The sequence below is a fragment of the Leucopleurus acutus genome (genome assembly GCF_964270905.1).
Source record: "Leucopleurus acutus genome assembly, chromosome: 7".
Lineage (NCBI taxonomy): Eukaryota > Metazoa > Chordata > Mammalia > Artiodactyla > Delphinidae > Leucopleurus > Leucopleurus acutus.
The window spans coordinates 6541576-6566307 of record NC_139150.1 but is presented as its reverse complement, the minus strand read 5'-3'; the positions used below and the strand labels follow the sequence as shown (position 1 = coordinate 6566307).

General features: G+C 56.8%; 1 protein-coding gene across 1 annotated transcript in view; it reads left to right on the top strand.

Moving 5' to 3' along the window:
- Positions 1-202: 202 nt before the first annotated feature.
- PRRX2 (paired related homeobox 2) overlaps positions 203-24732 on the top strand; it is a 46571-nt gene continuing 22041 nt past the window's right edge. The window contains exon 1 of the mRNA XM_082843494.1: positions 203-474. Coding sequence (XP_082699620.1) covers positions 210-474 — 265 coding nt within the window. The 5' untranslated portion in view covers positions 203-209. The remainder of the gene's footprint in view (positions 475-24732) is intronic.

The following is a 24732-nucleotide window of genomic DNA, read 5'->3' as shown; positions in this document are numbered from 1 at the left end:
GCGAGGCGGCAGAGAAGGGGAGGGAAGAAAGTTGGTTTCCCCCGACGTCAGCGCCGGGCGGGCCGCGGCGGCCGCGGAGCCAGGAGGCGGCCGGGAGCGGGGCCGAGCGCGGGGCGGCCGGGGCGCGCTCGCTCCGACCCGCGCCTGCCACCCCCGCCTCGGACCCGCGCCCGCCACCGCCGCCGGCGACCCCGGGGCGGCCCGCGGGCATGGACAGCGCGGCCGGCGCCGCCTTCGCCCCGGACAAGCCGGCGCTGGGCCCGGGGCCGCCGCCGCCGCCGCCGCCAGCGCTGGGGCCCGGCGACTGCGCCCAGGCGCGCAAGAACTTCACCGTCAGCCACCTCCTGGACCTGGAGGAGGTGGCGGCGGCCGGGCGGCTAGCGCCGCGCCCCGCGGCCAGGGCAGAGGCGCGGGAGGGCGCGGCGCGCGAGCCGTCCGGGGGCAGCAGCGGCAGCGAAGCGGCGCCGCAGGACGGTGAGTGCGCGGGGCCGGGCCGGGGGTTCGGGCGGGGCTGCCGAGGGCCGTGGGAACTGAAATACGGGGGTGCGGGGGCTGGAGGGGTGCGAGGCCAGAGGTTCGTGGGTCCAAAGGGGTGAGCACGGGGCAGGCGACGGATGCGGGGCGCTGGCTCAGCCGCACCCCAGCCTGGGAAGGAGGCGCCGCGGCAGGACCTCCGGGGGTGCGGGCGCCGGGCACTGCAGCCCGAGTGATGGGTTGGCCCGCCGCCGCCGCCGCAGCCCTCGTTGAGGCTGTATGTCGCGATGGGGCGGGCTGCGGGACGGGAGCTCTCGACTGGCGGAGGGGCACTGCCTTTTGGCCAGAGCCACCTCCAGTCGTTGGAAGCACGGGGAGCTGTGTGCCGTGTGTCCTACCCCGGAGGCAGCCCTGGAGGCCCCACTCCCAAAGAGCCTGAGACGCGGGTGCGATTACTGCTGGGGAAACCGAGGCTTCCGAGGGGCAAAGTGACCTGGTCGCACAGCTAAGTTTCAGACTCTGCCCCCTTCTCTAGCTCCAGCATACCAATCCAGCGACTACTAGGCTTTTGTAAGATGGACTTCCTGGCTGGGGTACCGATGCCTGCCCCCCCTCTACCTCCAGTTTGCCCCACTAGCAGCTCCCTAGGGGGAATGGCCCAGCCCTGAAGAGCTAGCTAGGCCTCTCTTCCCCTGCCGAGGTTAAAGGTCATCAGGAAAGGGCCTTAAAAACAAACAACCCACCCAAGTGGCTTTTTTCAAAAAGTCACAGAGGATTGCTGGGCCCTGAGCCCTTGGTAGGAAGGGGGGTGTGGCTAGGGCAGGAGAAGATGGAGAGTTTCCTGGAGGGAGGGGAGGACGGGAGTCCCCATAGCTCACCCAAGCCCTGAAAAGGAGGTGGGGTCGTCGGAGACCACTGCCGGCTTGCTGCCCGAGCTCTGGGGAGCAGGCTGCCCTGCTGGAGGCTCTGGGCCCCTAAGAGTCACCCACCTGATTCCAGCAGCCTTCCCACCTGTCCCCAGGGACCCCGCCCCCCACTTCCCCGCACCAGCCCCTGGGTCTCAGGGGAGCTCTGGATGGCTGCGTGCCCCGCTTTTCAGATGAGAGGAGGTGCAGGGAAAACGGAGGTGACGGCATCCTCATCGCAAACCTTGTCCGGGAGCCTGTGCGGTCGTGAGGGACACCTGTGAGGGACACCTGTGAGGGACACCTGACACACACCTGCCTTTCATAGTGCACCTCAGAGAGCGCCCCGCTGGTGCCGTGTTTCCCAGTGGCATCCGCCTCCCGCCAGCCACAGGCTGGCATCTGTTCACCCGCCCAGGTGATCAGGAAGTGGGTAGACCCACTCCTGGGAGCTGGGGTTTCCCTAGTGGAAAAGTGGAAGGACGGTGTCTGGTTTGGGCCAAGGGTAAAGTGGGGTGCCCTCTGGTGAGGGGGCGGGGCCGGCCAGCCTGGGTCGTGTGAGCACCTCGGGTCTCTGCTGGCTCTGAGCTGGCCTCCCCACAGGACAGAGGAGAGGTCTTTGGTTTTGCCCTGTTGAATGGGGGGCCCTGAGGGTTGGGGAGAGAAGGAAGGAGGCAGGGCGTTTTGTACTCAAGTGCCGGCTGGGGTGGGTGCCACAAGTACCTGGACAGGGCCACTGGCAACCCCCAGACAGCTGGGTGGGCAGCAGGCCTCTGCAGCAGCCCCCTGGGGTCAGGCCACCCTCACTGAGAGCCCAGGAGCCCTTTCTCTGAGGAGGGGCTTCTGCACACAGGGAATTCCCAGGTACCGGGGACAGAGGACACCCTGGGTGTGGCATCAGGTGGGATGGGGTTGGGGGCCCCTGATGCCCTCAGTTGGTCTGCTTCCAGAGGTGGGGATCGCCTTTCTCATCTGTGAGGGACAAGGGGCCGCAGGCAGAGTTGGGGCCGGGCTCAAGGGACGCCCCCACCCCCAAGCTTCTGGCCCTCAGCCCTTTGGGCGATTTGCTCCAGGCCTCTGCAAATGGAAAGCAACGTGGACAACATGGAGAGTTCCTGAAGCTCTGAAATCCAGCTTAAAGGAGTCTCTTGTTTGGGATTATATCTTTCCTACGCATTTTTGGTGTTAAAACACCCTTTCTTCTATGAAATAGGGATAGTAACTGGAGATTGTTTTATTTTAATGTCCTTACTTGGCAAAATTAAAAGGAGGTAACCCTATACTCATTCCTCAGACTGAAAACAAATCACTAGGCCATGAAATCCAAATGTTTTATGTCGAGTCAAGCAGCTCCCCAAGGCCAACTGGGCTCATTCCAGGGGTGCCCGCTGCCAGGCGGTGGGGGGCAGGGGTGGGGGCACTCTGAGGCAGCCCCCGTGCCTGGGAGAATCCCTTGGCTTGCTCGCTGGGTCTCGGACTGCAGACAGAAAGTGGATGGAGGAGAGGCCTGTGTCCCACTCTTCTTCCTTCCTTCCTTCCTTCCTCCCTCAAGCAGGTCCCCCCACCACTGCCGCTGGACTCCCAAGTCCTAAAGTCTCCAAAGCTGGGGGAGAGGGGACCTTTCATCCCCGCATCCTGGTGAGCCCAGCCTGCATCACTGGACCCCTTTACAAAGCAGGCAACCAAACCTTGGGATGCTAGGACTCTGGACCCCAGGCTGGCAGGCTTGGGTCCTGGGCTGTGGCTTCGTCCTCCAGTCCTGGACCCACAGGGAACCCTGGCCCCTCAGTGAAGATTTGGACATACTCAGAAGTGGCTTTTCCTGTGGCTTCTGGAGCTGCTTCCAGGTCCAAAGAAAGCGACTGACACCAAACAGAGATGGGGTGCGCCTTATTAGAAAAATGAAGGTTAATGGGGAAACTGATGAGTTGGAAAATTGATATCTTTTCAACGTGCCAGGTTAGCAGTCTCAAAGTTTTTTGAATATATTTTTCCATCTTTTGTTTTCACCAAGTCATCAGTAGATGTAGCCTATTTTTGCCAATGATTCCCCGGGACCAGGCTCCCCCTGGAACTGACCGGGAAGACTGTGGCTTCGCCGGTGACTCAGAGCAAATCGGGGTCTCGGGTTCCTCCCAAATCAAACGCTGAGGTCTGGGCCGGGGCACTGAGCTATGCCAAGCACGTTAGGAAAATAAACTCTCATTTGCTGCCTCTGCACTGACTTACAACAAAAGAAACCGCATTAATAACTGAGATTTTCTTTACCGCATTCCCTCCTGTGGGCAGGGCAGAAACAGGGATGTGGACACACTGAAAATAAACGAAACCCCTGGAGCCAGGCAGGGGTGAGGCCCCCAGCCTGGGGAGGCTGCCTGGCCTGGGTGGGGCTGGGACGTGTTACAGAAAATGCCAGGACCAAGTGGGTCCACTTCCCGGAGATTCAGGACAGTGGGGTGCCTGGAGCCTGAGGGCACAGGCTGAGCCGGGGTGGGCTGGGACCCTGGCCAGGGGGTTTGCACTCCCCTCGCGGAGCTGGTCCCTGAGCCACACCTGTTGATGGGTGACAGGAGGCCAAGGATGAGCCTGGTTTGGGTGGGGACCTCTACCTCCCCCTTGCCAGTGGTGGAAGGCAGGACTGAGTGTGTCTGAGTGGGGGGCCTGAAGGGACCACTGAGTTTGAGAGACGGGCCGAATGGCCTTCAATTTTTGGATTTTTCTTGTGGTCAAATACCCCTAACATATGATTTACCATTTTAACCATTTTGTAAGTGTACAGTTCAGTGGTGTTAAGTACATTCACATCATTATATGACCGTCCCCGCCATCCATCTCCAAAACTTTTTCATCTTCTCCAACTGAAACTTTGCCCCCATTAAACCCTAACTCCCTGTTTTCCCTCCCCCAGCCCTTGGCAATCACCATTCTATTGTCTGTCTCTATGAATCTGACTCCTCTAAGGACCTCATATATGTGGAATCACACAGTACTTATCCTTCTGTGTCTGGCTTATTTCACGTAGCATAATGTTCTCAAGATTCGTCCATGTCATAGAAGGTGTTAGAATTTCCTTCCTTTTTAAGGTTGAGTAATATTCTACTGTGTTGAGTATATCCCACATTTTGTTTACCTGTTCATCTGTCGGTGGACCCTTGGGTTGCTTCTGCCATTTGGTGGTTGTGGGTAATACTGCTAGGGGCATGGGTGTGCAAATATCTCTTCAAGTCCCTGCTTTCAGTTCTTTGGGGCATATACACAGGAGTAGAATTGCTGGATCGTGTGGTAATTCTACGTTGAATTTTTTGAGAACTGCCATACTGTTTTCCGTATCTGACTTTAAAAAAAATATATATATATATTATTTATTTATTTGGCTGCGTCAGGTCTTACCTGCTGCACACGAGATCTTTGTTGCAGCATGCGGGGTCTTTCGTTGCAGCGTGCAGGCTTCTCTCTAGTTGTGGTACGCGGGCTCCAGAGCGCGCGGCTCAGTAGTTGCGGTGCACGGGCTTAGTTGCCCCGTGTCATGTAGGATCTTAGGCCCCCGACCAGGGATTGAACCTGTATCCCCTGCATTGGAAGGCAGATTCTCAAACACTGGACCACCAGGGAAGTCCCCCATATCTGACTTTTTAACTGGCCTCCTTCTAACTGGCTCTGAAAGGTGGCAGCCGCAGCCTCTGGGGCCTTGGAGGAAGGAGACGGAGGGGGCCGGCCTGTGAAACAGGAGCAGGGCTGGTGAGGGATGAAGACAAAAGGGTTTCTTCAGAACCAGGCCTTTTAAAGATAAGCCTGCTTTCCTTCCCTCCTCCCTTCTCCCCTCCCCTCCTTTCCCTCCATCCATTTCCTTGGGGGAGGGGTGGCGAGGGGGGACAGAGCCATCTGCTGTGAATGAGCCTTGGATGGGGGGGTCAGGACACCCAGCATCGGGTCCTGGCTTTTGCTGCCATCTCCGCGTGTGACCTCGGGCCTGTCACATCCCTTCTCCGGGCCTCAGTTCCCCACCTGAACAATGGGAGGTGGCACACAGATGTCTGTGGGGCTGCTCCTGTCTCTCACCATGATGTCATTCGGGCTGAGAAATTGCCCCGTGATGGGCCCGTCTCCCCAGGAAGGTGGAGTCTCTGAGGACTGGGTCCTGGCTGGGCCTGGATCCCCAGACAGGTGAGGGCATCCCACAGCACATGCCCAGGAGCAGGGAGACAGGAGTGGTGAGAGCTGAGGAACCAGGCCTAGAAGCTGAGAGCCCAGGGGGTTCAGTCTGAGCACGGCTGGGTTTCCCAGGGTAGCTGGTGGGAGTGGGGGCAACGGTCTACATCTCTGGCTTTTTGTCTGAGGGAGCGCTCTTGCTGTTTCGTTCATTGTCTGTGGTTGCAGGGTGGCCTTGCTCCTCTATAGATCATCTAGGTGGCGCTTGGGGGCCTGGCACAGGGGCCTCAGACCAGCTGGCGCCCCCATGAGGGCCCTTCCCTGTGAGCAGGAGCTCAACAGGGCAGGAGCTGTCACTGTTCCCTTCCAGAAGACTCCAGAAAAGTGACTTTGGAGCAGAAGTGATAATGCCTGCTGGCACGCCACCCTTGAGGCCTAGAAAGTACCATGAGGCTCAGTGTTGCCATCTGTGAAATGGGAATGCTGGACAGCAATGTCCCTTACCGGGTGGACCCTCAGTGGCTGTGGGAGACCATGCCTGGCACACAGTAGGTGCTAAATAAAGGGCCTCCGTTACAGCTCATGGAGATGCTCACAGCAGCCCTGTGAGTCAGGCAGGGCGAGTGACTGCCATTCCTATTTTGGGGAGGCCCAGAGAGGCAAATCAACCTGCCTAAGGTCTCCCACCTGGGACCGGAGAGGTGGGATTTGTTTTTGGATTGCAAGTCCAAACTTCTGTCTCCTGCAGAGCTCAGCATCTGGGCTGGAGAAATGGGAGAGGGGCAGCCCCATCTAGTTGCTGGGGAGACGCAAGCTAAGGTTTGTTTGGGGATCTAACGGGGGCAGGGAGGCCTTGAGGGCTGGCACAGAGTGGAGCTATTGGGATGGACTCAGTGCCGTGTTAGGTTTCAAAGTGGATAGAGACAGGAAGGAAGGGTTTTCAGTGGCTTGTCCTGGGCAGGGATGCGAGGTCAACCTGCACAAGGCAAAACTTGGGAGGCCTTCCTGGTTTGCCAGACGCAAAGGGCAGTGGCTAACCCCAAGCGGAAGAGAACCTTGGGAGTGATTTAAGGGGGAGCCAGTGCGCCCCTGAACACAGCCTCCAAATGGGGCATCAGTGTTGGAACCCAACCAGGGGTTAGAGGCCACGGGAGTGGAGTTGAAGGGACGAGCCCTTGATGGGACGTGGTGAGAGTGACCAGTTGCTTCCTCTTTGCTGGCCGGGGCCCCATACCCCTTACACCACATTGTCTTCACACCAAACGTGGAAGTGGGTCCTTTTATTATCCCCATCTTTTTTTTTTTTTTTGCGGTACGCGGGCCTCTCACTGTTGTGGCCTCTCCCATTGTGGAGCACGGCCTCCGGACGCGCAGGCTCAGCGGCCATGGCTCACGGGCCCAGCCGCTCCGCGGCATGTGGGATCTTCCCAGACCGGGGCACGAACCCGTGTCCCCTGCATTGGCAGGCGGACTCTCAACCACTGCGCCACGAGGGGAGCCCTATCATCCCCATCCTATGGAGAGGGAAGGTGAGGCTCAGAGAAGCTGAGCAGTTACCAAGTTCACACGAATGAATACGGGCTTCCAGCCCAGGCCTGTCTCGAAGCCCCCGCTCTCTACCGCTGGCTGAAGCCATCCCCGGAGCCCCCAGAGTGCTGGGTGGTCTGGCCAGGGATGCCCACTCCCAGGCTGGTGTGGGCTGCATTCAGGGAGCCGTGAGGCCGCCAAGGCAGCCACGTCCTCAGCAGCCTGGCCTGGGTCACAGGTGTGTGGGAGACGGGTCAGGCCTGGCGGCGTGGGGACTGTCTGGCTTGGGAGGTTTGGGAAGGAGTGAGAACAAGTGGGGGTCTTCTACCCGCCCCTGCCTGGAAACGTCCAGAATGGCCTCCTGGACACGGGAGAGCTGCAGAGGGTCCCTGACTCTGAGGAACAGCCACAGGACAGGCCCCCTTTCCCAGGCCACCCCTAGCTTCCATATTCATTCATTTATTCACTCATTCATTCAGCAGCCATTTTCTGAGCACCAACTATGGGTCAGGACTTGACCTGCAACCACCTGCCCAGACTTTCAGATTTCAAGCCCCAGTGAAAATTTCCAGGCACTGCGAAGAACTGGCATAGAGTGGGCGGTTTTAAAAGGTGCCAAGAAAAGCCATTTACTCACGACAGCTACCATCTTGTTGCCCCTATCCGTTTATCCAAGAAAGAACCTTTCAGCCTCTTTTTTTTCCTTTCATCTTTTTTTAACAATACGTTTGTTTATTTAATTTATGTATTATTTTTGGCTGCGTTGGATCTTCGTTGCTGTGCGCGGGCTTTCTCTAGTTGCAGCAAGCGGGGCTTCTCTAGTTGTGGAGCACGGGGTCTAGGCGTGCAGGCTTCAGTAGTTGTGGCACGCGTGCTCAGTAGTTGTGGTGCACGGGCTTACTTGCTGCAAGGCATGTGGGATCTTCCCGGACCAGGGCTCGAACCCGTGTCCCCTGCATTGGCATGCGGATTCTTAACCACTGTGCCACCAGGGAAGCCCAAAAGAACCTTTCAGCATCTTCATCTCGGAGTAAAGAATGTTCCTCAAAACGGACTTAACTTAGCTTAACAAAAAAACTTGCGAATCACCCCTGTTTTTCTCATTTTGCGGTAGGTCGGTGAAAACGCTGTCATGGGCTGGCATTTGGGAACCACATGGTGGACTGGCTTTCCCAGGCTCACAGACACGGAGACATGCACAGCCCACCCCATCCCCCCATCCCCCCCCCCCACCAATACACACGATCCCCGCCCCACCATACACAAAACTTCTCACTCACACACACACCTACCCTCACACCCCGGCCTGAGGGCTCCAGCCTGGCCCAAATGATCAGGTCCAGGCTGCTAATGGCCAGCATGGCCTCAGGCCGCTGGTGGATAGATGAGCAGCCTGACCGTGCCGGGATGGGCCAAGGGTTAAGTGCCTTTTGCGAGGTGGTGAGTAGGAAAGCGCCGTGGGAGCTTCCTGTTTAGACAGAGCTGGGGAAAGTTATCTGGGCAAACGCCCCTGCTGAGCCGACACAGGGAGACAGGGTGCCGGGCAGCCCCCAGGGGCCGGAGGCCTGTGGCAGGGCGCTCCCCGCCCTCCCCGCCCGGAGGGAGCAGAGCGGCTGCCAGAAAGAGGCCATGCCCCCCCGGGATTCGGGGCGTCTCCAGATATCCTGGGAATGAAGGTCGCTACCTCAATGACCCTGATGCTCGCGCTGCCCCCCAGTCAGGCCCCCTCGCCCTGTGTCCCTGCCACATCTGGGAAGCTGCTCGCTCCCAGCCCGGCTCCAAGGGGCCACCGTGATGACAGGATGCTGTCCACATGGGGCCCTTTACGGCTAATGATATCTTTTATTGCGTCCTAAAAATGAAGCAGGCTCTGGAAGACATTACTTTCGGTCGTTCTTTGTGATCCCTTCTGCTTTCCTGTGGGTGGGAGGGGCAGCCGGGACCTTCTGGTTTGGGGGGCAGTGGAGACCTTAGAAGGACGCGGGGGTGACGAGTTATAGAGAAGCCAAGAAGCTGGGACCTGGTGGCCCGAGAGGGGGGCTTGTGGTCTTTGGAGAAGGTCCTGGGGTGGGGGGCGGTGAGATCAGGAGGCCCAGGGGCTGCAAGACCTGGAAGCTTCTACAGAGGCTTTTCCTCCCAGAGCTGAGCAAACACCTCTGTGCTTAAGAACTGACAAGGGAAGATGTGTCACCTCCTGTGACGCCGCTGCCCAGGAGGCACTAGGGCCCTGGACAAGGAGTTAGGACACTGGGGCTTGCCCAGCCCTACAGCTCGGGACACGCCCTGACCCTGGCCTTAGCGTCCCCATCTGAGGGGGTCGGACCATCTGTTTGTCAACAAACAGTGGTCCCAGGAATCACTGCATTCGAATCACCCTGGGAGCTGGTTAAATGCATGTTCCCAGGATCCAGCCCGTGGAATGACACCCTCTGGAGCCTGGGCCCGGACCTCTGCATTTAGCAGGGCCCCAAGCGATTTTTACGTGCATTAAAAGGTGAGCACTGCCGTGCTCTCAGAGGCTCCTTCCAGGGCTAACGCTGCCCCTCTGTCGTCTTCCTCAGTTTGCCTGAGTGGAAAATGGTCCTCTTCTGGGAGGATGGAGAGGCCAGGTGGAGCTGCCAGGGAAGCCGGGCATCATTTGGAAGCACCTGGAAGGGTCCAGTATGTGGGGGGAGGGTGCTGTTCCCCAGAGCAGCGTCTCCAGAGACCTGACTACGCTGGGAGCCGCGCTGCTGGGTCTAGGAGAGCACAGTCACTGTTGACAGTCTGCCAGCTCTCACTGGGCACCTACTGGGTACCAGCCCAAGGCCACCCAAAGAGCTGGCACTGCCACGGGGGGAGATCTGTCTCTCTCTCTCTCAAGCATCCTGACTCTCTCTAGCTGCCAGGGTGACAGGGTGAGGTGGGGTGGTCAGAAGCCTCCCTGCTGAGCTGGGGGTCTCTGTCACTCATCACTGGAAAAGCCCCCTCCCATTGTCCTGCCCGCCTCCTACTCTTTCCTCCTCTCCGATCACCCTGCCTCTCACAACCCTGAAGGCTCCCCTAGCAGTGGTCCCCTGGGGTAGGACATCCACAGCCCCAGGAGGGCGGCCACCTTGCCCCAGGTTTTGTCCACAGTCCCCGATCCCGCCTCCCTGCCTGTCCTCCCCGACCAGTGGCCTCCCGCTCCTGGCCGCCCCCGTTGCCCCGGCCGCAGCCGTTTACACACCAGAGATGGCGTTATTAAAAATGACATTTAACCAGAGCTGGAATTACCACGCGGATGGCTGCAAACCTTGGAATCAAAGCCGGAGCCGCCAGGCGCGCCTGGCAGGGGCCTCGCGGCCTCCTTTCGCCGCCAGAGCTCTGCGCCGGCCTCCCATATAAAGCCCCTGCAGAATGCCGAGGTCTTGAAAGCCCGTGCACCTCCTTTCATTAGACTAACAAATAACACGTAACAGAAAACATCTGTGAACAGCAGCCCCTAATGCTCTCAAGATGGTGCCGCGGGCAGCTGGTCCAGCCAGTGGGCAGCCGGGCTGCCCGGGGTTCAGGTTCTGGCTGTCCCCACCCGAGACGGTGAGGACCCTCGGGAGAGCCTGGCACCCCTCCCCTTCTCTCCCGCACCTCCCCCTGGCACCCTGTGGACCTGGGGGCCTCCTTCTCCACCTCTCCATCTTCCTCCAGCTCAGTCTTCAGCCCTCTCTTCTTGCGGATGAGAACCAGTAATTCGAGGGTCTGTTTGCATGGAGACAGTGCCCTGGACAGGGCATCACAGCCGTCCACTCGACGGGGGGGGCCTTGACCAGTCGTGTGACCTTGGCAAATGTCTTCTTTTTTCTGAGCACCTCGTTTGTCATATGAGGAGAAGAATCGTGCCTCCTTGCAGGGTGGTTTTAAGAATTTAGGGGAGGGACTTCCCTGGTGGCGCAGTGGTTAGGAGTCCCCCTGCCAATGCAGGGGACACAGGTTTGATCCGTGGTCTGGGAGGATCCCACATGCCGCGGAGCAACTAGGCCCGTGCGCCACAACTACTGAGCCTGTGCTCTAGAGCCCACAAGCCACAGCTACTGAGCCCGTGAGCCACAACTCCTGAGCCCGCACACCTAGAGCCCGTGCTCTGCAACAAGAGAAGCCGCCGCAATGAGAAGCCCGCGCACCAGCAACGAAGAGTAGCCCTGGCTTGCCGCAACTAGAGAAAGCCAGCGCGCAGCAACGAAGACCCAATGCAGCCAAAAAACACTGAGGCGAGGCGCCCCCGCCCCAGCACTCCCGCCACGAACCCCGTAGGCTAGGAAGCCACAGGGGCCTCCAGATGTGACATCCTCCCTGTGTGGCAAGGGAGTGGATGCCTCCCCAGGATCTAAAGCACCATCCCCACAGCTCAAACCGGGAGGAGGAAGGACTGCATCCCAGACTAGGGAGGAAAATCCAGGAAAACATCCCAGAAGTGGGAGAAAAGACAAATTGGCCTTTTGTTCCCTGTTTCCCTCATGAAGAAGCTAGAGAAAACAGGCCTTTTCCCCTTCCCCCAAGAGACTGTGTGTGAAACACCATGCCTCCCTGTCCCCCTCCAAGAGATGCCTTGCTACTTGGTTCCATTCATTCATTCACCCGTTCACTCATCCATTCATTCATTCACCCATTCATTCATTCATTCGTTTGGTGCACATGCGTGCTGTTTGAGGCATCAGTGGCCAGGCAAGACGTGGTCCCTGACCAGGGAGCAGAGCACGGAGGCAGCTCCCCGATGCCCAGCTCTTCACCTCTGTCTGGCCCCGAGCTCAGTGTTTCACAAGCAGCCTCACGCTGAGTCCTCTCAGCAGCCTTTTGAGGCAGGTGCAGTATTATCCCCATCTTACAGATAAGGAAACTGAGGCTCAGAAAGGCAAAGTGACTTGCCCAAGGTCACCCAGGAAATACGCTATGATCCCCAGAGCCCAGGTACAGCGCTGGGCTGCCAGATGGCCAAGCAGCCGCAGTGTCCTCTTGCTGGAAGCACCCCAGGCCCTGCCAAGGAGGGACTGTGCCACCCATCTCCTTGGTTCTCACCCCAAACCTCCACAGTGCCTGAGCAAGGTGCCACTTTTCCAGGGACACCACTGTGCAGAGCCTGACCCATAGCTGACCCAGGCGGGAGGGCTCTGGGCTGTGCTGTGACTGGGGGGATGGGGCTGGGGAGGGACCCCAGCCTTTGGGAATCTCGTATTTCCGAGAGACATCATGTTCTTATTGGAAGGCCAGCCTCTCCTGCAGAGCTGGCTGCCCTGCCACCTCACCCCGAGGCGAGGAGAGTGTCAGGGCTCGAAGTGGGAAATTGCTGGAGACAAGAAGTAAAAACGAACTACTCTGGTTTCACTGGGAAGGAAAAAAGAAAAGGCAAAGATCTAAAGCGGCTGAAAGTGGGATCGTTATTTGAAAAAAATTATTGCTGTTGCAGCGGATTCAAGGTGGGGGCAGATCAGAGCTCCAAGGGGGGAAATGGGGAAGGCTTCCCTCCATCCTTCTTTCCACAAATATTTGTTGAGCATCTACTCCGTACCAGACCGAGGGCTGGATCCTGGGGTCCCATCAGGAAATAAGGGGGTGTGGTCTCCCTACTATGAAGGAGGTAGGAACAGATAATGGGGCCCCCTACCTGGCCTGGAGGTTCAGGGGAGGCTTCCTGGAGGAAGTGGATTTTCAGAAGGGACCCAAAGGGATGAGTGAAGTTAGCCAGAAGAAGAGGTTGGGAAGGATGCTCCAGGTGGAGGGAACAGCAGATGCAGAGGTGAGGAGATTGGCTGTTCCAGGAGCAGAAGGGGTGGGAGGGAGCCCAGTGGAGAAGACCAACGAGCAAGGCCTACTTCAAGATTTGCAATTTTGGGGCTTCCCTGGTGGCGCAGTGGTTGAGAGTCCGCCTGCCGATGCAGGGGACACGGGTTCGTGCCCCGGTCCGGGAAGATCCCACATGCCGCGGAGCGGCTGGGCCCGTGAGCCATGGCCGCTGAGCCTGTGCGTCCGGAGCCTGTGCTCCGCAACGGGAGAGGCCACAACAGTGAGAGGCCCGCGTACCACAAAAAAAAAAAAAAAAGATTTGCAATTTTTGTGTTAGGCGGGGTGGGAATGCTTTCTGTGCGCCTGTGGGCGTTTGGCGTGTCCAGAGCACCCAGGCCCTCCGCGGTAGCGCTCTTGCTGAGCGGGTGTTCTGTGTCCCGTGGGAAGGGAATGGCTGACTTGGGAACAGCTCTTGTGTCCTGGCTGCTCAGAGCCTCCTGGGTGCTTCACCTCCAAAGGAGCAGATCAAAAGCCCGAACTGTCTGCTCCGGCCCAGCTGCTGTGAGATCTGACATCCCAAGTCAGAGAGGGGTGGGTCCAGGAGCCGTGCAGAGCCCGACGCAGGGCGGGTCCCCATGCCCAACACGGGGCTCGCAGATCCGTCTGTGCGATGGCTCTACCCAAGACATGGACCCAACACTAGGGCTTTGCGCCGTAGGTGCACAACGACTCTGACGTGGCAGTTTCCTTAGCAGACCCATTAGCAAGATGAAGAAGGTCGCCCCGGCTGTCTGACGGCAAATCCTGCCTCCCAGGGGGAGTGGAGGGAGTTTGGGGTGCTTGTGGCTGTGTCGAGGGCCGGGTGACCGGGCTGTGCTGAGTGGCGTTGGAGTGTGTTCATCTTCATCACTGTCATCATCCCCGAGATCCCAACAGCCAGGACCATTTATTGTGCACCTACTACGTGCTCAACCCTCTGTGTAAATCGTCTCATTAATTCCAGATACTCTAGGAGGTAGGCAGTCTTATGGCCCCATTTTCCAGATGAGGAAGCTGAGGCCCAGAAAGGTGGGCTATGTATGGAGGACAGGGGGCTCCAGGCCTTAGGCCCTCGTTTTTGGCGCGTTCCCCACCCCTGCTGGCCCGGAGCCCCTGGCTGTGCTCACTCTGACCTCGCCCAGCCTCTCCGGATTTGTTTAGAAAGGGATGGGTGAGAGAGGTGATAACGCGGGGCACAGGGTTGCTGGACAGAAACCAGAGCTGCTCCTTGACCCAGGCAGGCAGGCCAGGACCCTGGGACAGGGACGGCCCCCATTTTTCCCATGCAACTCGATGGTGACACAGGCATAGAAGTGGAGAGCTGGTTCCAGAGTCCCAGTGGGTCCCCCGCCTTCTCCGGGGCAGGATGTGCTGCCGGTGGGGACCCAGCTTAGCTGTGAGATTCCAGCTCCATCCACACCCCCACTTCCTGGATGATCTTGAGAAAGTGTCTTGTTTCTCTGAGCCTCGAATTTCTCATCTGCAAAATGGGCACATCGCTAGTACCTGAGGCCTGGGTTGTTCAGAAGAGTTGATAAAATCAAGCAGGTAGGGCTCAGCTCTAGGCCCACCTGGCCTCAGGTAGGCGCACAGTAAACACCAATCTGTTTTCTCTTTCACTCTCCCTGACACTTGGGAGGAGGAGGCAGATGCACAGTTTAGGACTGTCAAGCCCCTTTCACAGATGGAAAAACTGAGGAGGGAAAGGTTTCCCATGGTCCCACAGGAAGAGGAGCTGAGATTAGGAACAGAGTTCTTGGCTCCAGAAGCTGACCCCAGTGGCCTTTGCTGGTTCCTAACTATGCTTTCCAGAAAGGAGACAAGTTACCCAACACACACACAGGACCAAGACCCCTCTGCCCCTGCCCAGCCCTGCCTGGTGACCGAGGGTGCCCTCTGTGGAAGGATGGTGAGTTTGCTGCAGCCCCAGCCTGGCTGGAACTGACCCCTGCTCCCGTGTGGCATGAGCATCTTGCTTTATTTTCCACGGCATAAATTATAACCATGTATAATTTCATGACAAATACCGTCTATAAAACACAACACAACTATTTTTATAATGTGGCGTTTGAGGTTAAAAATTCAAATTAGAGATTAATTGCAACTTCTAGAAGGTCTGTGGATAAGATGGCTTGGGGAAGAAGGCTGAGATATTCAGATATGCTCCCTCAGGCAGATGGGTTCTCATCACATGTCTAGAACATGCACACACACACACACACACACACACACACACACGCACGCACGCTCGCATTCAACTGATCTCTGGCTTGAGCAAAGCTGGTTTAGACACGGTGTTTGCACTCGTAGGAAAGCTGGTCTCGATGCTGGTTCCTTTCTCAGCCCAGGACTCTGATGTCCCAAGTGTCCATCAGAAGCAGGTTACAGGATAATCAAACAGCCCTGGGGTTTGTGGAGGAGGATGGCAGGGGGAAATTGACAGAACTTGGGGCGCCAAGAAAAGAAGCGAATGTATCGGGTTAACCTCCATTGGGTGGCAGCTCTCAGATTCTCCCTAAACCCTCCCCTTCCTCCACCCCGTAAAACCAAAACCAGATGGAAATCTCAGTGAATAGTGGGTCTGCGGACAGGGCAGACAGCGTGGGATGGAGCCCTGATCAGAGAGGAGGGAGGCAAGCTGGGTGAGCCCCATTCCAAGGAGGCCAGGGGCAGGGTGTGTCCCCTTTGGCACCCACGGGCCAGATCTCAGCCTGCACAGAAGAACATCGGGGCTCTGGAGAGCTCCGAGGCAGCTTCTTGGGCTCCGTGGGGATGGTGGCAAATGTTCGCTGCTTTCTTAAAACCAGAACAGCAGAGGTTGGGAGAGTGGGGCTGCCCTCTGCACTGCAGATTTTCCTCTCCCCACCTTCCCATGGGTCCTGGAAGAAGGGCAGCAGCTCCAGGGAGTCAGTAGCCAAGGGTGGGAGTCCAGTGGCCCACTAATGCTCCCAAGGGCCCCAGGGAGAGGGGGGCCAGAGTGAGGCCAGCGAGTCCGACCGACCCCAGCTGGCTCCCTAGGGCCAGGGGCTTCCCCCTTCTGAGCCTCAGTTTCTTCATCTGTAAAGTGGGGATAATGGCGAGTGAACTGTGAGGGTGCAGATAGGCAGCAGTACTTTCACATAGTAGTGGCACAGGGCCAGCTGCTGCTGTTATCATTACTGCCATTGCTATTATTAGCAACTCACAGGTGGGTCCCTGCGAGAGGGCAGGCCGAGGACCCAGGCACACCTCTGGCAGCTGCTGGTCCCCAGGGTCCGTCGTCTCCCCAGCATGAGGATGGGAACTGTCCCGACCCACACTAGCTCCATATTAAGGCAACAGCTCTCCTGCTGCCTCCACCCCCAGCCCCACCCTGGGGCGGGCAGTGTGAGTGGGGCTTGTTTGTTCCCGTTGTCTGTTGGCATGTTCAGGGTGAGATGGAGGGGAGGGGTGCAGACAGTGTCTCCACCCCTCTCTCAGCAGCAGCTGTATCCATCCTGGAGGACTGCTCGGGTGTCTTCAGCGCTACCCGGTCTTGGGCACAGCAGACAAAGAGAAGCCTCTGTCACTAGAGCAGGGTCAGGAACAGCCCAGGGGAGGGACTTCCAGCTCTGTTGTGGAGGCCTCAGACCATTGCCTCCCTCCCTACCCCCCCCCCCCACCGCTCCCCCAGCTGTCCCGGTGCCTGCCGTGCCACCTTTATTGTCACTTCTTTGGTTGAAGTCACTGTCCACAGGGAGCCCTTGCCGGGACCCCCTTCATAGCAGTAACACATCATTTCACTGAAGAGGCCCCCACTAATCCCAGGGTGTACATGCTAGCCCCTCATCTTTACAAAAGGCTATCAAAATGTCCATTTTGGGGACTTCCCTGGCAGTCCAGTGATTAAGACTCCCCGCTTCCCCTGCAAGGGGCACAGGTTTGATCCCTGGTCGGGGAACTAAGATCCTGCATGCCACGTGGTGGGACCAAAAAAAAAAAAAAATACATCTTACGGGTGAGAAACAGAGGCTCCTCCACTCCACATGTATTTCCTGAGCTCATACTATGTGCGGGCACTGGGCAGACATCCACCCATCACCCCTTAGGAGCTTCCAAGTAACAGGAGACAGGCAATTAACTGATAATTGCAGTACTGGTAAATTCCAAGTTGAGAAGCACAGGGCCTCTGGGGCTCAGAGACAGGAGTCACCATCCCAAGGCTGCACAGCCGTCAGCACCTGGCAGAGGTGGGATCAGACCCCAGAGCCCTTCCATCCTGACTGTCCCCACGGCACAATGCTGTGGCTAATGGGAGCCCCTCTGAACAGGCTGCAAAGACCTTCGTCCCAAATCATTTGGGAGAGGGACCCACGACCAGCCCAAGTGGCAGGGGCGAGGCTGGGAGCAGAGGAGAGATTATACACATCCCTCTGGTGCTGTATTCTCCGCAAACTTGGGGGTAGGGATTCCCCGAGTGGGGGGCACAGTACTCTAGTTCTGCCAGGGTCCGTGCATACGTGGGGCTTGGGCGGTGTTCTAGTCGGGCTTGTTACCTACGACGGATAGAAAACCGGCCCCAAGTGGCTTAAGCAGAACTAAGATAATGTGTGCGAAACTGAAACATCCAGGGTGGGACTTCAGGCACCACTCGATCCAGGGCTTAAACAATCGAGCAGCCCTAGTCTCTCTACCGGAATCTTGCCGTACCACATCGGGTCCCTGCCCATCTCTGAGCCAATCACAGCGGCCGCAGAGAAGCTCCGTGCTGATTGGCCAGAAGTGGACTGTGTGTTGGGGGGGGGCGGTGCTTCACTCGAATCCGTTGGACCAGAAATGGAGGGAGGTTCCCTCCGAACGCTGCTTCTGGACACAGCAGAGCTCACATTTATAAGGAAGAGTTCCCTAAACAGGGCTAGCCCTGCTTTATTTGCTTCACATGTAGTATCCACTGAAAGTCTTGCTGCCCCCCATTAAGTGGCAGTGTCCCTCTCCCATTCCGTCAAGCACTCCATGGCTAATACATTTTATCTACAGCCGAGAGCGTGGAGGACTTTCGGTGTCCAGTTGACGTGCCATCATGTGCGGTTAACATGTCATTACCCTTCTGCTCGTAGTTTGGAGGCAATAAGAAATTGCACTTCAGGTGTCCCAAAGGTCAGCCTTTGAAAAGCTCCTGGGCCTTAGGCATTAGGGGCCTAAAGGCTAAACTGAGCTGGGCTGTGAGTAATTCATTCATTCATCCAGTGCCGGGCACCACTGTCAACACAGAGAACCCTGGAGAGGGGTGGAGGGAAACAGGCTGGTGCGGGCCAAGTGAGTTTAGTTCATGATAGTGCAGCAGCTGGGGAGGCAGATGAGCCCCTGAGCCTTGCTGGGGCTGTGAGGGGAGAGTTCCTACAGGGTGTGGTGCCTAAGGTGAGAGGTGAAGAGTAGGTTGGGCTTCGTGACAAGGTAGGAAAAGTATTCCAGCCAGAGGGAACAGCACGTGCAAAGACAGAAATGACAGAGTGTGGCTGGTGGGACGTTTGTGGTGGGGTAGGGGACCCAGCTGAGCCCAGGGGAGGGGCGGTGGATCCTAAGTCTGGGATCTAGACTCCAGTCCAGCGTGTTGGCCCTTCTCTGGGTCAGGACTAGGGTGAAGGGGATGAGGCACTAACGGTGCGAACCGTAAGGAAGTGCTCACTGCTGGGGCCGTGCAAGTGCTGGGGGGCGTCTGAGACAGCGCCTCCCTCCCTTTGGCTCCCTCGATGGCAGGGCCGGCTCAGAAAGCGGTCTCTGCTCATCAGGAGATTTGGAATTTGTCTTCACATTCAGCTGCCCCTCCTCCACCCTGGGCCCCCTCCCCTCCTCTCTGAAAAAACTCCACCATCCTGATTTTTTAAGTAGGGGAATTGGTGGGTCTGGTTGGGGGCCAGCGGTGGGGGGCCAGGGCAGAATGCTAATGAAATCAGAGGCACCCAGGTGGGGGCCAGGCCCCGGGTAGAGGAGAATTAAGCAAATACACCCATACTGCTGCAGGCTCTTTACCATATTTGATTGGTGCTGGCTGAGGGACAGCCCCCTGCGGTGCAGGCCCCGCCCCCCCGCAGAGGGGGATGGGGAGTGGGGGAGGGGTTGCTCCTTCAGTCCTCGGAGCCTGAGACGTGGGCTACATTTGGCCTTCAGGGATGCTTCATGGAAGGGAAGGGGCAAAGATGGCTGGCAGGAGCTTGGCCTGTACAGCCTGTCCCCTCCCGCTAGGCGAGGTGTACAGAGGCCGAACGAGTGCATGTCAGCCGCAGCGACACTTGTGGGTTCTCTGTCTTGACCACTTTCCAGGTATCACCCCGTGGAATCCCCACACAATCCATGAGTGAAGTGCTATACAGACAGGGAAACTGAGGCACGAAGCAGCACAATGACTTGCCGGGGTCACAGAATCAGCAGCCTGACTCGCAGCCCCTTTTGGTCACTGTACCTGAGTCCACGCAGTCATGATAAGAACCCGGTGGGGATGGCTACTCTCATTATATGCACATGAGATTTGGGGAGCAGAAAGGTAGCATGGCCCAGGAAGTAAGAGCAGATAGACACGCTCTAGCTCAGATCCCAGCTGGGCAAAGCTTGGGCAAGGCCACCAAACCCTCTGCACCTGTTTCTCCTTCTGTAAAGCAAGTTAATGACAGAATCCCCTCTGCGTGGATGAGAAAGGCTTTGAGGACTGGAAGTGTCCCATGATGTGAAAGGGGGTTGTCTGAAGAGCCACCCTGTACCCAGACTTTGTGGTATCGGCACTGACCATGAGCTGCCCACCTCAGTGTCTGCCCCTGTCTCTGGAGCTTCCTCCCCCCTCCCCAAACACGTTTACTAGCACGTCCATCTCACATTTTCTCCAAGAAGCACCATCAATGTCAGGACAAGGTCTATTTGATTCTGAAGGGGAAAGGCCAGGAGGATTCCCTGGGTCCACATTTCTGTCACTCTTTCTACCTCTGTTCAATTATACTACGTCCAAAGAGGCACCTGGGAGCTCACGGCCTAGTAGGGCTTGAGACAGAAGACCAAGCCCAGAAGCCAGTGTGAGGAGGTGGAATCAGACATGTGCACAAGGGGTTCTGGGCATCAGGGGAGGGCTTTTCAAGTGGGGTTTTGTAGGATGAGTACGGGTCCATTGTTTACCAGCTCATGCCACCCCACCCCACTGCCTGTGTGACTTTGGGCCTAGCATCCCTATCTTCTCATTCATAGGATGGAATGGAAAGTGTCTACTGTGCTAAGACTTCCCGTAAGTTACGGGTAAGTAGGGTTGCAGAGGAAAGAGGTGAAGTATGCATGAGGCCAGGAATGCTCCATGTGTTGGTTTTTAAGATGCCCCTGGCTTAGGCGTGCTGGTCCCGTGGCACAAGGAGACACTCCTGTGCTCCTTAACACACTCCTGTCTCCTTTCCAAAGCCCTCCTTTTTCCAGCTTTCCTGCCATCTCCGCCCCCACCCCGCCACTCTTCTCTGAGCACCCAAGGCACTCACGTGCTGAGTGATGGGCCTGCCCCCCAGCTTGCTGGAGGAGCTCGGGCAAGTCCTCCTCCCTGACGCTTGGCTCCATCTGTAAAAGAGGTGTAAACAGTAGTGCTTATTGCCGGGGTGACGCATCCAGCTCCGTGCCCTGCGCACAGGCATCACTCAACACGTGCTTGCAGGATCCATCATTCTTTCCCGTTCTCCCTCCTTGTACAATTCACTGTGTTTGGTTACCTGAGTATCACCTGTGACAACCCTGGAGGTAGACCTCCATTTTGCAGATGAGGAAACTCCTTTTGGCTCATTTTGGCTAAGTGGCCTGTTGCCGGGACTTGACTCTAGGCCTGTCTAATAAACAAATATCACGCACTTGGCATTGTCAGTGGTTCTCAACCCTGACTACAGGGCAGCATGACCTGGAGAGCGGTCAGTGAATGCGATGTCCAGGCCCCACCCAAAACCTGTTGAGTCAGACTCTGGAACATGGAAGGGTGGAGCTTGGCATTCTATTTTTAAAAGCTTCACCTACCCCCCCACCCCCACCCAGTGATTGCACTGAGCAGCTAGGGCTGAGGACCCCGGTTCCACCTTGCCACCTCCATCCCTCCCACCTTACTCCCCATCCTTGGGGGGGGGGGAGGGGAGGCGGGGGGGGGCGGGGGACTGCTAATGGCCGTCACAATACTGGTTTCCAGATCCAAAACAGGCTGTACACCATGATGCCAGCTCTGACAAAAGACGCCTGCACATGGTTAAGGATGGGAGGAAATAGGCAAAACTGAGACCACTTCTGAGAATTTCCTGGTGGCCCAGTGGTTAGGACTCGGCACTTTCACGGAAGGGTCCTGGGTTCAACCCCTGGTTGGGGAACTAAGATCCCGCAAGCTGGGGTTCCCTGGTGTCGCAGTGGTTAAGAATCCGCCTGCCAATGCAGGGGACACGGGTTCGAGCCCTGGTCTGGGAAGATCCCACGTGCTGCGGAGCAACTAAGCCCGTGCGCCACAAGTACTGAGGCTGCGTGCCACAACTACTGAAGCCCGCGCACCTAGAGCCCGCACTCTGCAACAAGAGAAAGTGGAATGCTTCTCATTCCAACGCAATGAGAAGTCCACGCACCAATTAGAGAAAACCCGCGTGCAGCAACGAAGACCCAACGCAGCCAAGAATAAATAAAATAAATAAATTTTTAAAAATAGAAGAAGAAGATCCTACAAGCTGTGTGGCACGGCCAAAAAAAAACAAAACAAAACAAACAAAAACACAAAAAACAAAAACAGACCATTTCCCTTAGATGGGCTAGAAATCATAGTAGTGTTCTAGCACCGGCTGGTGCTGGCTCATGAGAACCAACTGTTAAATTTCCAGAATTTTTTTTTTTTTTTGCGGTACGCGGGCCTCTCGCTGTTGTGGCCTCTCCCGTTGCGGAGCACAGGCTCCGGACGCGCAGGCTCAGCGGCCATGGCTCACGGGCCCAGCCGCTCCGCGGCATGTGGGATCTTCCCGGACCGGGGCACGAACCCGTGTCCCCTGCATCGGCAGGCGGACTCTCAACCACTGCGCCACCAGGGAAGCCCCCAGCAGTGTTTTTAAATGTTGAAGGAGGCTGGATAATTCTTCCTGCACCACCAAGTCCCTGGACAAGGGATTGCCTCTTGGCAACACCAGATTGCTACTCATTAATTTCCTTAAAGAGGCAGAACTAACTTAGCTCTCTTCAAATGTACTCTTGTGACCTATGTGGAACTTCCCGAAATGAACATGTTGGGGGCAAGGGGTGGTGAGATGGTGGCACATGTGACGCTGTTTGCTGTGTCCCTTAGGGTGGAAAGAGCCCTGATCAGTGAGTGAAGCCCACGTCCCCTACCTGGCTCTAGCCAGAACGCTCTCTGTGCCCTTGAACAAGTCATGCCTCCTCTCTGGGTTCCATCTTCCAGATCTGTAGAATGAGCACATCAGAACCAGGGGCAGGATTGGCAAATAATTGCCTCCTTGTCAGAATCCCCTTCCTGAGCCCCTGGTAGACAATACTAATCAACCGGTGCCCCACAGAATCCTCCTTAACACAGTGTTCCAAGCAGCTATTACCAGGCTATTATTCTAAGTGATGTGGGGGGCGGGGTGGAGCGGGGTGGGGGGGAAATGACGCTGTGAGCCAGCTGTGGTCTAAGCACTCTCTAAAGTCCCTTGCGACTCTGACCCTGTACTGGGTGCTGCCTGGGAGGAGGTGAGCACAGACTTACCCATGCTTGGCAGAGAACTTCCCAACAGGAGGTAATATGTTTCAGTAGTTAGGAGCTCAGGTGCAGCAATCTGGTGCATCAGGGTGCGGGTGAGTCCCAGTTCTTCCGCCAGTAGGATGTGTGACCTTAGAGAAGTTACTAGACCTCTCAGACCCTGTGTCTTCCTCTGTCTGATGGGTTGATGATACCTGCTTCCTAAGGTTGCAGGTGTGAGGATTCCACAAAGTCATGCGTGTAAAGTGCCTGGCCCATAGGGGGCTCCGTGGAGGGCAGCTGCAGGAGCCCCTTTCAGATTTTGATAACCCTTGTGGTGTCTGCACGTGGCTGTGTGGTCAAGCAAAGCCCTCCAGGCTGAGCCAGGCCTTTGGCCTGGAAGCTTCCGTGTCTCATGGGCCTCATGGAGATCAGGGCTGCTCTCGAAGTTCCAGGATTCCCTCCCCCACCGCCAGCCCTGGAGTGTGGACAGAGTGCCTGCAACCAGCACTCCCTGCAGAAGTTTCTGACTCGGGGGAGCGAGGGGGAAGGAAAGACAAGGAGGCTGAGTTCTGTGACCAGAAATTGCCACAAGCCCTCTCTAGGAACAGAAGAAACTGCCTTTGTAGGGAGAAGGGATGCAGAAGGGACAGCTGCCTTGTAGAACCGGCTTCCCTCCAAATTCAGTCACTTGCTCCAGGCTCCACTTGAGCAGTGTGCTTCTTTGGTTTAGTTTTCACACATCAGAGCCAGTGTCAGTCCTGGCCAGTGGCCTGGCCTTCACCCCCTCCCGAGCCCGCCGGGGAAGGGGCCGGTCTCACCATGATCGGGGGCTGAGAGCTGGGAGCTGGGTCAGGAGCCCCCAGTTGGCTTGAGCCGCCCCTTCCTGCACCGTGCTGCTCTTCCCCAGACCCCCACCTCCCAGTCGGCAACCTTTACTGTGCGACTTGGCTGGTAGGTAATAATACTCCTTTCCCCGTTGGTTTCCAGTGCCTGGGCATGTCCATAGAGGCCATTACAGAGCTTATTACCTTCGGCCTGGGAATTTTTAAAGTGTGGTTTTGTTCTAAAACCCAGGATTTCTGACAGCCCGAGTTAATAATCCCCCCAAGTGAATTCAGAGGGTATGAATGGGAAAGTTCTGAACAGGACTCCTCCGCTGTAATATAAGCATCTCAGAAGAAGCCTCTTCTTCCGGTTTAAGGCTGAGTGTGGCACTTTTGATGTGGGCCCCTGTCCTTATAAAGTCCCCTCCGAGGAGGGGTAGGCTAAAACTTAACCTGGACCCAATACAGTACTTGCAATTTGCAAGTACACATGCTTAGCCCTTAGGGGCTAAAGGCTGTGGTTAAAATAAACAAACAAAGAAAGAAAGTAACGAAAGAAAGAAAGAAGGAAAGAAAGAAAGGAAGGAAGGAAGGAAGGAAGGAAGGAAGGAAGGGAGGAAGAAGGGAAAGAAAGAAAGAAAGAAAGAAAGAAAGAAAGAAAGAAAGAAAGAAAGAAAGAAAGAAAGAAAAAGAAAGAAAGAAAGAAAGAAAGAAACAAGAAAGACAAAACCCACCTGGGCTCACCAACCCACTTTAGCTCCCTCAGACCAATAACCCTTTATTCTGGTATGCGGGCTGTTCCTAAGGATCATAGCCCCCTTTAGAAGGAGAACACGTCCTATAGCCTTGAATAATAAAAAGGAGTTTCTACCACAGAGCAGCTCTCTCTGGATCAAGAGTAAACCTGGGGCTTCCCAGGTGGTGCAGTGGTTGACAGTCCGCCTGCCGATGCAGGGGACACGGGTTCGTGCCCCGGTCCGGGAAGATCCTACATGCCGCGGAGCGGCTGGGCCCGTGAGCCATGGCCACTGAGCCTGCGCGTCCGGAGTCTGTGCTCCGCAACGGGAGAGGCCACAATACTGAGAGGCCCGCGTACCGCAAAAAAAAAAAAAAAAGAGTAGGCCTGGAGTTTACCCTCTAGATTCAGGGTTTGATGTGGGGTGCGATTGGGAATAAGCAGCTATCTTGGAACCTTTTGAAAGGAAAGCATCCACCCAGATTCCTGGGAGTCCCTTGGAAGCCTCACTGCCCCCAAGTGCCTGGGTCGGAGGACCTCAGCTAAGGGGACCAGGGGTGCAGATGAGGAGAGGTTCTCCGAGAAAAGGAGGGGAGGGGCGCCCCAGACGAAGGCGTGTGTTGCTGTCAGCTTTGGGAGGCCTTGGGTCCCAGGTGTGTGGATCTGCCT